Source organism: Corvus moneduloides, chromosome 3 (genome assembly GCF_009650955.1).
Source record: "Corvus moneduloides isolate bCorMon1 chromosome 3, bCorMon1.pri, whole genome shotgun sequence".
In the NCBI taxonomy this organism is placed as follows: domain Eukaryota; kingdom Metazoa; phylum Chordata; class Aves; order Passeriformes; family Corvidae; genus Corvus; species Corvus moneduloides.
The window spans coordinates 118,742,859-118,758,585 of record NC_045478.1 but is presented as its reverse complement, the minus strand read 5'-3'; the positions used below and the strand labels follow the sequence as shown (position 1 = coordinate 118,758,585).

Genomic DNA, 15,727 nt, shown 5'->3' with positions numbered 1-15,727 from the left:
ACTCTATACTGAAATTATCTGATTAGTAACTTTGACCAAGAAATTCCTTTGCAGGAATTAACATCTGTGGTTTTACTCGTTAGGTACAAGCAAAGAAGCAGTTAATGTGAAGTCACCTACATTTTGGCTGTAGCCATTGATTTTCATGTAGAAACTGAGAGAAAGTAACAGAATACGTACTTTTTGCCTTAATGAGGAAAGAGCAAAGAGGAAAAAAGGTATCTAGAAATTTGTTAATCTTGACTGTGGGAGAGAGGGGGCTTACTAACTTTCTCTTATGTAATGCTTAGTGACATAAATTGTTGACACTAAAAAGACCAGCAAAAACTCCTGGCTGTATTTTTGTAATTACCTCATCACATTTCTTATAAAGAGCGTGATCCTGTGCATTATTCCAGTAAATGAAGAGCCGTGGTTATAGAGTGCAGGCGAGGGACTCACACCCACCCCGGGGCTGGAGGCAGCCCGTGCCCTGTCCCAAAGGAAATCAAATGCCCGTGAGCAGGATCTCGGTCCTATGGTCCTCTGCCCCTGCAGAACCCAGCGGGCTGCTGCCTTCTCCCCCCCTCCACCTGCTGCGGGGTGGCTGCGGGGGCTGCGTGCCCTTTCCCCGGGGCTCGCAGGGAGCGGTGGCCGTCCCACGCCGGGGCGGGTTCCTGGCCCGGAGCCCGCGGCGGGGGCGGGCGGGGTCCGCGGGCTGCGTGTGCTGTGACAGTGCCGCGTGTGGCCAGCGGGGAACGGGAACGGCCACCTCGGAACGTCACTCCTGCCCTGGGCTGCTGCTGCCGCGGCCCCCTGCTTCCTGGCCAGCCCTGCTGTGCCCTGCCTTGCCTTGAGCCCTGCGGGACTAAGCGGAGTACAGGAGGCTGTTGTCCAGCCTGGAGCGGGTGGTGGGCACTCCTTGCTGCCTTCATCGTGTTGGTCATTTCCCATGGATGAGGCTTTCTTCAACCATCATCTACCTCAGGCTGCCAAGCCCTATGCATGGCCCAAGGGCTCAGGGCTCCAAGCTCTTGGACCTTGGGTGTTTTTATGGGAGGATCTTGGCAAAGCAGTAGCCTGGGGGCTGATTTTTCTCTCATTCTGGAAAATACAGCCTGTTAAACTCTCAGCTGTCTGACCTTCAAGAAAGTGATACGGACTGCTCATCCTTGAGCAGTTCCTCTTTCTTGGGAAGAGGAGACACTCTGAATCCTCCTGCTGTCTTCTCCCAACCTTGTTTCTTATTTGCACCTCATCTTTTTTTCATTTCTTCTGGTCTCAGGCTCTTGCTTGTTTTCCTTTTCTCTCTGATAATTCACATTTCCCTTTCTCACCTGAGCCCCTCTTTCTGAATCTGAACTGGGCAATACATTATTCGATGGTGATGAGTAAAACTCTCGTGAGTCCTGAAACCAGAGGAGAAATAATCTTACCTGTTTCAGTTTCAGCTTGTGGCAGCCTGGCAATCAGCTGCCTACTGCAGGCACCATCCAGCTCGCTCTCTGCATGTGTGTGCAATGGAGAGAGAGCTGAAAATTTTGGCTACTAAAAGCAAGTCTGGCAAGCATATGTAAGGTCAGTCTTTTCCAAGGAAGAGCAAAAAATCCCAGTAGTGACACCAGCACGGCCTCCTTGTTAAATTTCATGTCCCTGTTTCTGAAATGCAAAGAAGTTTCTTAAAAGTTTTCAGAATTCTTTGAATATAGTTAAAGCATATGTTCCCTGTGGTCATTCGTAGAAATGACTGAGTCATATTTGTTCTGTTTTTCCTAAAAAATCATCTCAAGGGGCAGTGTATGTGATCATGTGAAGAAAAGGTGTTGGCAAACTGGGAGTAACTAAAAATGTGGCCTTAAAATAGGAAGTGTTGACTAGCCATAACCAACAATGTGTTGGTGATAATATGATAAAAACAAAACAGAGTTCAGGCTATAGTAAGTAGATGCTAAAACTAGAACATGCTAGAATTTCTTTTATCCCTGCAGTTTTAATTCTCCTCTGTTTTTCCAGTGTGGTCACTTGGCCAGAACAGAAAGTTATCGCACCTACTCTGAGTGCATGCACACAAGGAAGAAAAGCTGAGTTTTTGTGAATCACTTGATGTGTAATTCTTGGCTAAATGCTTTCAGCACTGCTTTGGAACAATGTTTGTTGTGATTTTGTTAGATTATTTTCCCTTCTTTTGTTTATTTGATACTGAATTTTCCTTTTATTATGTACAGCCTTAAGCAGAAAGGCATAAACCTGTCATAATGAGCAATCCAATAGAGATTTCTAATAACTAAGCTAAAGAAATACCAGCTAAGTAAGTTTATGCATTTTCTGGTCTCAAACGAAACAGGCATTAGACTATCAGGAAACTGAAAGCTGGTGCTGGGTCTGTATTTCTGAAACTGAAGTCTCTATTTCTTGCAAGACTTGTAACTGGTCGCTACATTCACTTTTGGTTTTGTCTAGATGGTATAGCATATATTAATTTTCTCCTCATTTTGAATGTTTTCATAGGTCTTTAATTGATACTGTCCCTTTTTTGCTATGTAGGATAACATGTTGGGGGAGTCTGTAAAGCAACCCGGTGTAGCTTTTGTTCAAAGCATTTACCAGATTTGCCAAATAGTGAACAACTGGAAAATCATGGAAACAGTATTTGCTGTAGAGTGATTAGTTGCAGTAATTTAGCTAAAACCAAATGAGACAAAAATATGCCCCTAGGGATCGTATTTTGAGGAAAATGACGGTGTTGCAAGCAGTGAAGTACTAGCAATGAGAAGGCCAGGGAATCCCCTGTTTCTGTTCCTCTGTTCACCCACCAAATAAATCCTGCCTTACACCAAATGGTAAGTTGTGCAAGTACAGAGATGTTCACTTTGCTGTAATTCAGGGAAAATGTTTGGTACGTGCCTGTAAAATTATCAATCAGTTTACTAAATACTATTCCTCTTACAGAAATGAGTAATCAGCAGCATGTTAATTTTCTCTCCCATTCATACATGTTGTGACTTCAAGTGGGGAAAATTCAGTAAAGGTAATATCTCAATTTTCTCTAGACTTTAGTTATTTGAAGTTGGTTTGAGTTCACCTTTCAGTAACAAGTAAACTGAGATGGATTGTCCAGCAGCCCAACTATGGAGGTCAAACAGAGCTTTGTATGTTCAAACTCAAATCTGGTGTGTGTTGAGCCTTAAAGGTCACTCCTGATTTCAGTGGCTATGATGTCAGTGGGGAAACCCTGCTGCACTTCTGTCTGTCCTCATGCAAAGGTCTAAAAACGTCAAACAAAAGCAAAGCCATTACTTAGAAATGCTTAAGGCTACAGTATTGAAACTAACCACAGGTTCTCAGTGACTTCTAAGCAACACCACATTATTTCATCAGCTCCTGCTTGTATGTGAACTTTGGTGTGTTCTCAGTCACTGTTCCTTTAGCTTAGATTGTTTTGGTTTTCAGCTACTTATTGAGAAGATGATTTGTTGACAAACATGGGATGATCTATTTGTTAAGTAATGGATACCACTAACACCAATGTTTAAGGTGACTTCTTATCCGGAATAATTGGACAGAGTGCCCACCAAAAGTTCCTTATTTGTATTAAGTTTTGGAATGAAGGATCATGCATTGTTTTCCAAGGCTTTCCTTCTGCTTTAACAGATGAATCTAAGGTCTAGAGATTAACCACTTATGAAGGGTCAGACAGAAACTTTGTGGCTAAGACCAGAAACTAAAGCCAAGTTCCCTGAATGTGTGAGACCCTTTTTCTTTAGAGTCAGGTTGCCTATGCCTGCAGTGGGGATTCCCAGTGCATAAGTTACTGTATCTGGCTAAGGCCTGTTGTAAGGGCTCTGGTAGCTATTTCTAGAGACTACTGACACCAGCTACTGATTTTTAAGCCACTACTTACATGATAGCCCACTACTCTTTCCTGTTGCTTTTTTATAAGTTTGCAAACAACTTTTCCTTTCAGACTATATTCCTAACAAGAAAAAAAAAAAATCACAAATTTGTTTCCTGCTTATTTTTGTTTCTCCATAAAAAAAGTCTCACTAAGAATTTTAGCACAACACACAGTGCCACAGGACTGCCAGATGCAGGTTAACACCTTATTAAGTGCTCCTAGGTAAGTTCTTATCTCCTACTATCATGGAGGTGAGTGAGAGTGGTAAGGAGGAATCCCAATAATTCTTGATAGTAAAACTGTAAAAAAAAATAGGGTGACTTATTTTGTAAGGAGTATTTCCAGAAAAGGAATGGATGTTAAGTGTACATATTTATTTAAAAACATGATTAAAGTTACATATGTGAACTGGTGTATTGTTATATCTTTCTGAAAGAATGAAAGAGTTTCCAGAAGCAAGTTTCTGGAATCCACCTTCCTTACAATATTTCAATACTTACATGAATGTTCTGTTTGCAGGGCCGTGGACTTTTATCACTCAAAATTTCAGTCAGCTCAAATGGAAGGGTTGTCTGAAAGTGAGGTGTGTGATTGGGTTCTTGACTTTTAACTGTACTCTATTGCTGTGAATGTGTTATTGCCTGACCCCAAATTTAAGGAACTTATTCCTGGACTCAAAGCTTGTTCAATGCAGTGAATGTGCACAATGAGCATGTCTCCAGCACCAAGAATGTGCTGTTGCTTCATGAGTTTCTCAAAGCCCCTCAAATAAAGCTGGAAAAACACTCATTTGAGAGAAGCTGACATACCCCTTCTGTCTTCCAGCTTTAAGAGTGTGAATTTTCTGAAATTCCCAAATAATGCTGTTGAGCAGTCTCTGCTTGAGCATGTTATGAGCCAAGATGGAGCTGCTCTTGTAAAGGGAACCACAGAGAATTGTGGCTCCCCGCCATCTTACTGAGCCAGGGCAGGAGTTTATGAGGAAACCAAACATCTGTTCATAAAGCAGTGCTGTGCACATGGCATTAGGAAGCTCTGGGTTGGAAGACAGCCAGTAACTTTTGCAAAAGTTGAAAGAATGGTTGGTTAGAGGCTTGTGAAGGGGAGGATATTGCAAAGGAGAAGTGGACAGGGTTGCTAGAGCATAGAATGGCTGTTAAGGAGAGGAGAAAAAAACCCTTTAGTAATATATAATTAAGCAGTAGCTACTTTGGTATGTATTGTTTTTATAAACCACAATCAATTGGGTTTTTATCATTTTAGGAGGTTCTTGCTGCCACCTTCATCCCTGAGAACTTGAGTCCTTTTCTTCTTTCCTGGCTGGAGAGTTCTGCTTCATCAGCTGCAGTGAATGGACTGCCTGTATGTAGGTAAGGAGCCAAACAATGTTAAAGGGAGCAAAAGGAACACCATGTTTATTTACCCCTGGTTTTTGTTATTTCAAATTAATTACAGGGATGTTTATGAGGCAGGGTTGTTGACCACACAAATATAAGCTGTTCATAATACATATAGTCTGGGAGAAACTGTAATTGCTATGCTAAGTGTAATTTATTCTGTGGTTCCATTCAGCTATATATTTAATTTTATTTTTCCATTCTTCTTCTAGGGGCACTGGCAAACATTCTTCTAAGCAGAGATGGTATGATGAGGCAGTAATTGTCTGAGTAAATTATCCAAGTGGCCATCTTTCTTTTTTTTCACTTCCTACATTTCTGGTGTCCTCTGGCATCAGAACAGAAGTATATGCTAGTCCTAGGCTATGCAAATTAAAAGTTCTGTCTGCATTGCAATTAAAAACATGTCAGGTCACATGGTTTCCACTTGACCAGTTACAGCAGTGCTGTTTTGCAAATAAGGTTTTAACTGTGTTGCAAGTGTGAAGTCCTGAACTGACCAAGTCTGTAGTAACTGGGTCACCTGCCAGAGTTTTTTGTGATGTAGGTCATGGGAATATTTGCAGAAGCAAAAGTGCTGTAATTGCATAGCTGTACCAGTATTTACGTTGACATTGAAACTTAAAGATGCATATTCAGGAGGCAGAAACAATACCGTGTGTAATTAAGATACGTAAAAGGAATATAAATTCTAGTTTTAAACAATCCAGCAGCTAAACAACATGGATTTTTGAATTAATGTCATTATTTCAGATCTGTTTCCTAATGGGCTTTTTGCACCCCGAGAGCACAGACATCGCCCACTGTTAGGCAAAGAGAATTAGGAGCAGTAACATAAGAGAGCTCAGGAACCCAAAAAGAAATCAGTGCATCACATGTAAGAGTTGGGTTGCTACGCAGCCAAGGAGCTGTAGTCTTAGACCACCCTGGTGTGCTGTGGAGCCGGGATGAAAAATCCCCCCAAATTGTCCCAAAGCCCTGGCAGTCTCAAATAAACAGGTGAAAATTGTGAAAACAGGGTAGCACCAGCAATTTACAAGACAGCATCTGTCATGGAATGGGGTACTGTCTTGGAAAGGAACCTCAAGACCATCTGGTTCAACCTTTCTTGGCAAAAACATGATCTAGACAAGATGGCTTAGTGCCCTTTCCAGCTGAATCTCAAAAGTGTCTAACACTAGGGAAAAGAAAGCTGGAATTTAAGAAGGAGTTAAAGCTCTCCTTGCAGCAGGAGCTTTCTTCTGGGGGCCACAGGACGTCTCACTTGGTGGGGCGGGTAAGTTTGAAAGACTCAGGGCAGTAAAAGTGTCCGGATGTGAATCAGGCCTCACTACCGATCTCACAATTGCAACAGTCTCTCTGCAGGCTGTTTATAGGGGGTGTGGAGCCTAATGACTACTAATTAAGTGTGGTAGCCAGTTTTACTTTAGGCAAGTATCTCTGCTATTACCATGTCTGAATCTCCTGGAATCAGGCAGCTACAGATTTACTTCTCTACAGCATCCATGCCTTTGGGACCAGATTTGGTATCTCTCTTACTGAACTATGAGTCTCTAGTATCTCTAAAGCTTTGAAGTGGTATTAAATCTGGATTGGTTTACTCACAGGATTTTGCTTTTACAGCGTAAAAGAAGGTAGTAAGAAAAACTGAAATAGCTGTATTATTTTTAAAAAGTAACAAGCTTGTTTAGACTTCTGGATTTTGCTTTTTGTCTGGTTTTTTTAAGCAAATGATTATGTATACGGACAGAAATACTTTTCAAATTCAAGTGGGAACTTTGGTCTCAGTTTAATTTCAGTTACGCCAATGGTTATTTATGCAGGTTTCCTTTTAATGGAAACTCCTGGAAAATGCACAGTCAGCTCTCCTTGGCTACTTTTCTTGGAGATGAGAGCTCAAGATAGTGCACAGAGTCTACAGTTCTCTGCTTTGCACATGGAAATTTTTACCTTCGTGTTCTGGGAGAAGCAGACAACCAGAGCAGTGAGGGAAGCAGGATTTGTGCCCTGTGAAGAAATCGTGGTGGTCACCACGAGGGGGCATTTTATTGAGACACCACAAACCCAAGGGTGTTACTCACAATCGCTGAGGCAATGGTATCAAGGCCCTTAAGGGACAAGCTGCTGTGACAACCGGGAGTAAGAGCAGTGGAACTGTAATCAGAGACTTCATTCCAAATGCCCTCCATTCCTTACTTTCTACTCTTTGGATACTGGAGCCTGTAATGCCTGTCTTAGAATCCATGGGGCTGGTGCAATGGAAAAGTTTAGGTAGCCGGTACCTGTCTCAGCCTTTGAGAAACAGAGAACCGAACAGGTTGACTTTCAGCACTGCTGACCTGACTTGCACCCCAGGGTCTCATTGGAGACTAATCAGAAGTGGAGCTGGGACATCAGTTGCTTTAATAATTTGTCTTTTTTGCATCTGCCTGTTAAGGAACTTTTCCATAAAGCAGTTGCCTTTTCTTCATATTCAGCTTTATATATGACATTGCCCTTGTAACCAACACTAGCCCTTGTTCTAATTAATCCTTCTTGCCACTGGCTTCTTTCTGTCAGCTCTTTCTTGGGTTAGGCCTTCTCCTTTCTCTGGTTCCTGCACGTACTTGCCAGAAGCAGCTTGTGGTGTCTGTTGTGTTTCCATTCAACAGCCTGAGTCTAGAGCTGTTATTTCCACTGCACAGAGCAAAAAATCACTTCAGTTCCTTTTTTAAAAAATTTTTATTGCACAAGAGATCTCTTCAAGAATTAGTTGTCTTCTTGGCTTATTGTTCTTTTTAATTCAAAACCAAAAAAGTCAGACTGATATGTGTATTCTTTACTTGCTTACAGTGGGTAAGGTACATAGAGTATTTTTTTCAGACATCTGAAAATGTTCTGAGTCTCATGGTGCCTGACACATTTACTGTACCTAAGGCACAGTATTTCAGATTGAAAACCCAGAGGTTGTTTTTGGATTTCATCTCTTTTCAGCAATATTAAGGCTCACAAATGGAAATCCTATGCAGATGAATGAGTATTCATCAAAGTCATTGTTATATGAGAGGTTAACCACAACGTTGATTATAAAAACGATGTCAAACTTTCCCCAAATGTCCTAAAAGCAAAATTGACAGGTCATGTAGCAACTGCCAAATGAACAAGACAATGAAATAGCAAACCTCATCACTGTTCTGGGTGAGAAATCAAGGGCTTTCAACCCTGTAATTCAGAGAGCTCAAACTAATAATGATAGCCTTACTAAGATGTAGGCCTTGTTAATAAATCTGAATTATTTTGTTGCAGCAAGGCAGTGAACTGGATGCATAGGCACAAAATGTGGACAGCAGCGGGGTGAGCAGCCTGCTGGTGGCTTACTCGGAGTTGATTGTGGCCAACTACTGCCTGTAAGACTTTGCATGGTGAGGTGGCACCTGTGACACACAGCCCCAGGCAATCTGTAAGAAAGGGCTAATGTAGGGCCAGATAAGACATGTAGTGGCCAATTTACGAACTGGAGGTTTGCTTTGTATATGGAGGAGGAGTTGATGTGTAAATGTGTCCCAGAAGGTTTTAAGTGTTTACCTTTGGCCTGAAGAGGCAAAGAGTGTCTCTCTGTCATTCCTGGGTGTAATCCTTTAACTGTACAAGTCAGAACTGCAGGAGTCATTAGGCTAGAGGTTGAAAATTAAGGTGTGAGACTCCAAATTAAGAGGAGATATATCTGATGGGGCTGTACTGAAACAAGGTACCTTTTTCATCTCTTTAAGGTGGCCTTGTCACTCTCTGCAGCTCCCTGAAAGGAGGTTGTGGCTGGGGTCAGGCTCTTCTCCCAGGCAGACAGCAATAGGAAAGGAGGACACAGTCTTAAGCAGCACCAGGGGGTGTTTATGTTGGGCATTATGAAAAATTTCTTCACAGAAAGGGTGATTCGATACAGGAATGGGCTGCCCAGGGAGGTAGTGGATTCACCAGCCCTGGAGGTGCTTGACATGGTCTGCTTGACAAGGTAGTGTTCAGTCAAAGATTGGATTCTGATCTCAAAGGTCTTTTCCAACCTAATTGATTCTGGTTATTGGCTGTAGATACAGTCTTTTGAGATTCTTGAAGCTCAGGGTGGTGTTAAGTAGCTTAAACTCCTTGTGAGCCCTGAGGAAAAGGGAAGCCTTGTAATAAAAACCTGGATGAGCGATTGTTATGCTCTGTAGTGGATCTGGTGCATGGTGACTGGCTGGTATGGGCTGGCATTTTGGGGGGCAGCAGAATTATTTTAGACACCTATTGCCTATATATTTTTAGTATGCAATTTTCATGATAAACTCCGTACCCTAACAGCTTGCTGTTGCCAAAGGGACAATTCCCATCCTTCCTTCTGCCTCCTTATATTTGTTTTGTGGCTGCAGATAGAGTAACTCTATTGCTTCCCTTTGAAAGCAGCAACAGTGATCTGGCTTATAGAGGTAATCTATTTTGAAAAAAATCATTCTGGGCAGAAAAAGGTTGTTTTCTGCTGACTTAGCTCCTTCTGCTCAGCTTGAGCTCATCTCTTCCCTAAGTCCTCTCCCTACAGCTCTACTGCATCAGATGAATCTCGATTGTGGCATGAGGAAGGTGTTTACAGTTTTAGTGACCACTTCAGAGGTCACTAATCAGCTTCACTGTAGTGAGAGGCTTTTATGTACCACAGTGGAAAATGAAAACACTACTCCATCTTTTTCTTTGCCTGCCAACAAACATTTAAAGTTTTACTCTGTTAAATAATGCAACTCCCAAACCATGGTATGTGTTTATAGCACTGGGATGAGGAGAAGGGAATAGGAAGCACTTGAGAGGTCTGGGGGAGAAAGTGCCCAAGAAGTTCTGCTCTGAATACTAACTCTGGGAAGGAAGGAGTGTAAAGTAGAAATCTCAGGAAGGTTTATCAATTTCTCAGGCTAAAAATACAGTGCTATGCTACAGTTCCATGACGTTAGCACTCTGTCAGGAAGCAGGCACCTCTGCCCAAATTTGTCTTCCAGAAACTTCTTGGCCTTGGTGCGACCACATTCCTTCCTGCTGGCAGAGTCATTTCTGTGATTGTACGTGGAACTGGCTCAGTAAAAACTGAGCCAGCAGAAAAAAACCAATAATCTTGTTTCCACCAGGTTACTTTTAAGCACACTCCTGTGTCTCCAAAGGAGTGCTTGGGACAGTGTAGGAACACACAGGAGTGAGTTACCTGGATGGAAGGAGACAGAGAGGGGACACTGTCTTTTTCTGACACGACCCCTCATCATTTTGTGCTTGGCACTTTAATGTAACGAGCGGTTCATCCCCTGAAGAAGTTGCATCATCAGTGAATAAGACAGAAGTGTGGGAGCAAGGAAGTATCTTCTCTGATTTCAGTTGGGGAAATGGAGGCTTAGAGAATTAAACGACTTGCCTAAGAGTAGAAAGGCTGACTTGCCAAGAGCCAAATACCAGTCTCCTGAATCACAGCCTTGTGCCTTATCCACAAGACCAACCTTTCTCTATTAGCATTTCCTTTCTCTCCACCCGCTTTTGAGGGAGGCACAGTAGCATTGTTCTATGTCAAACAAACTCAAACCGTGGCACAGGAATGCTTCCAGCAGAATGACTTGAACAACCTTTGAGTTTATCATTAATCTGAAAGCCAAGACTTTTTTGAGAATGGCTTCTGCATTAGAACCTTCCTCAGGACCAATAACCACAAAAGCTTTAACCACCAAAAGGTCTGATGGTGTTTAAGTAAGATGCCTTTGAGATAAAAAAACATACTTCAAACAGCAAAAGGTTTCTTAAGGCATAGAGGATTGGAAATTTCTAATCTGGCAGTAGGTGAGGCTTAAGATAGAGTGGACAAGAAAACAGGACTCTCCCTACATAAAGAGAGGAGGGAATGATTTTATTAATACTATTCTTACTCCTAGTATGATGTACCTTATTAGGAGAGCCATATGCTGAAAGTACCTTAGTGTCTGCCTAACCAGGCCAGTGACAAGGGCCTTATCTTTGATCGAAGTCAGATAGCTGGGAACAGGAAATAAAGACTTAACAGTTTGCCTGAGCTGCTCTCCTGTCACAGCCAGCTTCATTGGGCAATGCCTGTGCTAAGCACCACTAGAGAGCCATCATCCTAGGCTTGACAAATACCATGTCAAACACTCACTCCTCTGCTGTAGGAGGTTTTAGTGCTGGCTTTTTATCCCTCCACTCTACTCTTGCTTGCCCCATAACGTTCCCTGCTGGAACAGGGAGCTTTACTCCTTACAGCAACATAGGTGTCAACTGTGCTAGTGCAGCAGCCAGTGAAAAGCAGGAGGTGAGGACTTGTCTTTGGACTTGATAAGTGGAGAGAAATGGGATCTTAAAACACTTGCTTTAACTGGAAGACAGGAAGCGAAGCACTGGATCAGACTGGCCTAAGAATTCTGGTATCTCGCTTCTGGCTATAGCCAAAGTCAGCTGACAAAAATAATAGTGAAGCACCTGGCTTTTGTTATGCAATGCTGCAGGAGGGGAATTCCGTCTGCTCTTTGCAGAGATCTGCATATAACCAAAGCTATGACATGTTCTTACACTTCATTTCAGCTGCTGACGAGGTTTCTGTGATTGCCAAAGCTGTACTGCAATCCTCTAGTTCACCACACTCTCCCGGGATAATCCCTGTGCCCGGGATTCCGATCGCAGCAGCGCAGAATTGCATACAGGGCAGTCAGGAATAGAGGAATAGCCTCATGCTTGCACGACTTTGAGTAAGGCCTCTTTCATTTGCTTAGGTTTTTGCCTTTTTCTTGGGAAGGCTTCTTGGTTTCCATAGAGTTTAGGAACACGAATGTTTTATAAAACAGCTACAGTGGTCTTAGACTAAAAGCTCCTTTTGTCCCACTGTTGTGCTTTTCCCTGGCCATCGGCTTATGGCTACTGCTAGAGAAAAACCATCAAGAAAACACTTCCTTTTCACGCTGTCCTTCCTCCAATCACTTTGTTCAGTCTGTGTATTCTGATGACTGGAGCGCACAGTTTTAACACAAACTCTTCATATGGTTGGTTGTCCTTTTATCACAAGCTGTATTCATTTGAAGGAAGGGCTGGAGGTAAAGTTTTTGGGATGCTCTAAGAAGTGCAATCCATTCATATTTTTTTCTTAAAAATAATATCAAGGAGCAGTTTGTACCAAACACTGGTATGTATGTGAGATACCACCTCAATTTCGAACGTGCAATCTTAAGGATTATCTTTGAGTAGCCTGTTCCTGCAAGCCCTAAGAGTTAGAGTTCAAAAGAGCCGGGGAAACGTAGGGAATGTTTATTATGTTTTAGTCATAACATGGTATTTGTATTGCCTGGAATACTGCCCTTAATTTCACATTGGTTTAGACTGTGTACCCTACAATAACACTTTCCTTCTGAAGAAATGAGTAGATACTTCTGTTTTGAGCCACAGTCTCCCTGGTCCATGTTTACTCAGTAGTGTAATGGGCTGGAAAAATAGGTGGGAACCAGGGATATAAACTGTATTTAGGGAAGCACCTAAATTCATTCTGAAATGTCACAGTTTTTATCATCAGAGGTTTGGCAAACCAGCCTGAAGATAAGTAAGAAAAAGTATTTAGTCACTTCATACGTCTGTACTGACAACTTGCTTTACATCCAAGCTCCAAACTCACATCTACAGCTTCAGCTATCCCAGAGGAACTGCAGCCCTTTCCTTTTAAAAGTCCTGTCCAGGTCACTCCTGTGATCTGCAGACATGCCCTCAAACTGGGGGCATTTCTCTGGCTGTTCAACCCTGGGAAGGAAGGCTTGTACAAAACTTGAACCACCAGGTTATCAATTAAAAACCTGAAGTATCTTCTAATATGAGATGTTGACGAGCTGATTGTTTGGATGGGGCACTTAGCAGAGAGAATTCAGGTTATGTGTTTTCCATTTGCTGCCTTTATTGTAGAGCAGCACAATTTTATTTGTGATCTCTTTTTCAGTTCGTGCTTTGGGGTCATGTGTGCTTGCGTAGGTAAAGTCCAAGTTTGATTTAGAATATTAGACCCACTTGCCTGCTTTATTGTACATCATCAATCATAGGGAATCCAAGAAATCCCTGAAGATGTAAAAATCTAGTCTGAATTTCTCATACTTTTAGGGCACTGCTGGTTTTTATCTTTTGTATTGTTTTGTTTTGGCTTTTTTGTGGGAGAGAAAATAAAAAAATTATGTTCTTCTGGCAAGAAACTAACCCACAGCCATAGAATTATTTTATTATAACATCTGAATAATGTAGTTTTTCTTTAATCATCTAAGGCTAATGTCACAGACATTTTGATTATCCTGTGTGCTCCCTAGGATTCTTCTACTCCAATTTCAGTTGTAAGTTTGACAGTGGTGCAACCATGTGACAAACCATGAATCTTAAATAAGGAAAGTTTTGCTTGTGGGGTGAAGAAAAATAGATGATTTCAATTTGTAGGAAATATGCTGATAGCTGAGCAAAATTAAGGTTACAAAGAGAAGTCCTGTTAATATGAGATGGACTACAGAGCAGGAAAAATAATAAGCATTTGGCAGCCCCTTCTGCTTAGTTATGTGGGTTGGTGTATTGATTTGCAGATCATAGAACAGCATTTTCAGCTTCATTTCTGGATGTCCCAAAAACCTTAGCTTTAGAAATAGGATAGCGAAAAAAAGTAAAAACCTGTCGGTTTTGTACCTTACTTGAGTGTTCTTTCAGGCTTTTCTTGTTATTTTATTAATCTTTCTTTCTCAGGGATACTAATTGATTTAACTGCATTTTCACATGGGACAGTTTATTCCACTCCCAGAGTAAAGAGGTAAGAAAAAAAATTTAAATTTTGTTGCTAACTAAACAGTCTTAACACCCCAGCTAGGTGTGGCCTTCCTGTTTCTTTGTGTTCTTCTTTTTTCAGGTGTTTTTTAATTTTCCCTCAGATTTGTTTGTTACTGACCTCTCCACCTGATCCAAACATGGGGCTATGGGGTTGTTCCCAGTGTCCAACTCCTTCGCTTCATCTTGCTGTCGGGGCCTAGCTGTGAGATTGAGGATCTGGGATGCTCTGAAGGTTCGGTAGATTTAAAGCTGATAATTGTGACTTAATAAGCTTGTTGGTGATTAGTTTTTACCTCACCTGCAATGTTGGTCTATCCCTAATACATACAGCTTAGTTCTTGAATCGCAGAATGGGTTGGAAGGGGCATTCAAAGCCCATCTCATTCCAACCCCCTGCTTTGGGCAGCAACATTTTCCACTAGGCCAGGCTGCCCAAGCTTCATCCAGCCTGGCCTTGAACACTTCCTTTGGATGGGGCATCATCAGCTTCTCGGGGTAGGCTTGTTCCAGTGCCTCACCACCCTCACAGTCAAGAATTCCTTATCAGTATCCAATGTAACCCTGACATTTGCCATTTAAAGCCATTCCTCCTTGTCCTGTCACTACAGGCCTTGGTAAAAAGTCTATCCTTGTCCTTCTTATAAACCCCAAAAGGGGCTTAGACAGGCACTGGACGGCTGCAGTACAGTCTTCCCTGGAGCTTTCCCTTCTCCGGGCTGACCACCAAGCTGCATGCAACCGAGAAGATGGATAACGAGAGCGCTTGGTGTCTCGAGGCTGACAGGGCGGGAGAGCGGGGTGTAGGAATGATGCTCTGAAAGCGTGAGGGTATGGAAGGAAACAGGCTCTCGGTGTATCTGCCGTGCTCTGAAACCAGAGGAGTTGAACTTTTTCCTTTGTACTTTCGGCTACCGGGCAGGGCAGGACCGGAGCACAGACTCGTGCCTGCCTTCCCGGCGCGGCTGCAGTCCCGGAGCGGGGTCTCTGTGCCGCGGGGAGCCGGTGCCGGGCGGGGCGGGCGCGGCGGGGGCGGGCGGGGGGCGGCCCCGCACCGCCCCGCAGCTAACGCGCACGTCCGCCCGCCCCACGGGAAATTCCCCCTGAAAAGGACAGCGAGCCCGGCAGCTGTGGCTGTCCGTGCGTCCCTGCGAGGTGTGCGGGCCCGGGCCGGAGCCCCGCGGCGCAGAGGCCGGAGCGGAGCTGTCAGCATGGCCGGTGAGCGGCGGGGCTGGGCGGGGGGCGCGGGGAGCGGCCCCGGGGGGCTCCGAGCACTCTCCGCCCTCCCTCGCTGGTCGCGTTGGGTGTTCACACTGCGAGGCTGAAGCAGGGATGGGTTGTTCGGCTGAGTCGCGATGAGATCTTACGAGGCTGTTCCATTTCGAATGGATCTCTTAAGCCTTAAAATTGCGACGTTAAAGCCTTTAGGTGTTAAATACGCACGCGGGTCCCGTATCTGGGCTGGAGACAACAGGCTGAAGGTTGGGTGATGCTCATAAGGACCCTGTTCACATCGGAACTCGGCTGTGAGAATGCAAATGAATGAGAAATAGTGATGGCACAAATGAAAGTAACGCAGATAAGGGATCGTGCTTTGAGTAATTACAACAAAAAGCACAATTAAGTTTCTTCAGGC

General features: G+C 43.3%; 1 protein-coding gene across 4 annotated transcripts in view; it reads left to right on the top strand.

Moving 5' to 3' along the window:
* The first annotated feature begins 697 nt into the window (after nt 1-697).
* REL (REL proto-oncogene, NF-kB subunit) overlaps nt 698-15,727 on the top strand; it is a 44,027-nt gene continuing 28,997 nt past the window's right edge. The window contains exons 1-3 of one of the 4 annotated variants that reach the window (XM_032103763.1): nt 698-4,457; nt 5,138-5,244; nt 5,484-5,516. In XM_032103763.1, the coding sequence (XP_031959654.1) occupies nt 5,226-5,244; nt 5,484-5,516 (52 nt within the window). In that variant the 5' untranslated portion in view covers nt 698-4,457; nt 5,138-5,225. Of the gene's footprint in view, nt 4,458-5,137; nt 5,245-5,483; nt 5,517-10,483; nt 14,078-15,134; nt 15,310-15,727 lie in introns of those variants that run through there. The other 3 variants (XM_032103764.1, XM_032103766.1, XM_032103765.1) reach the window with 3 other exon arrangements.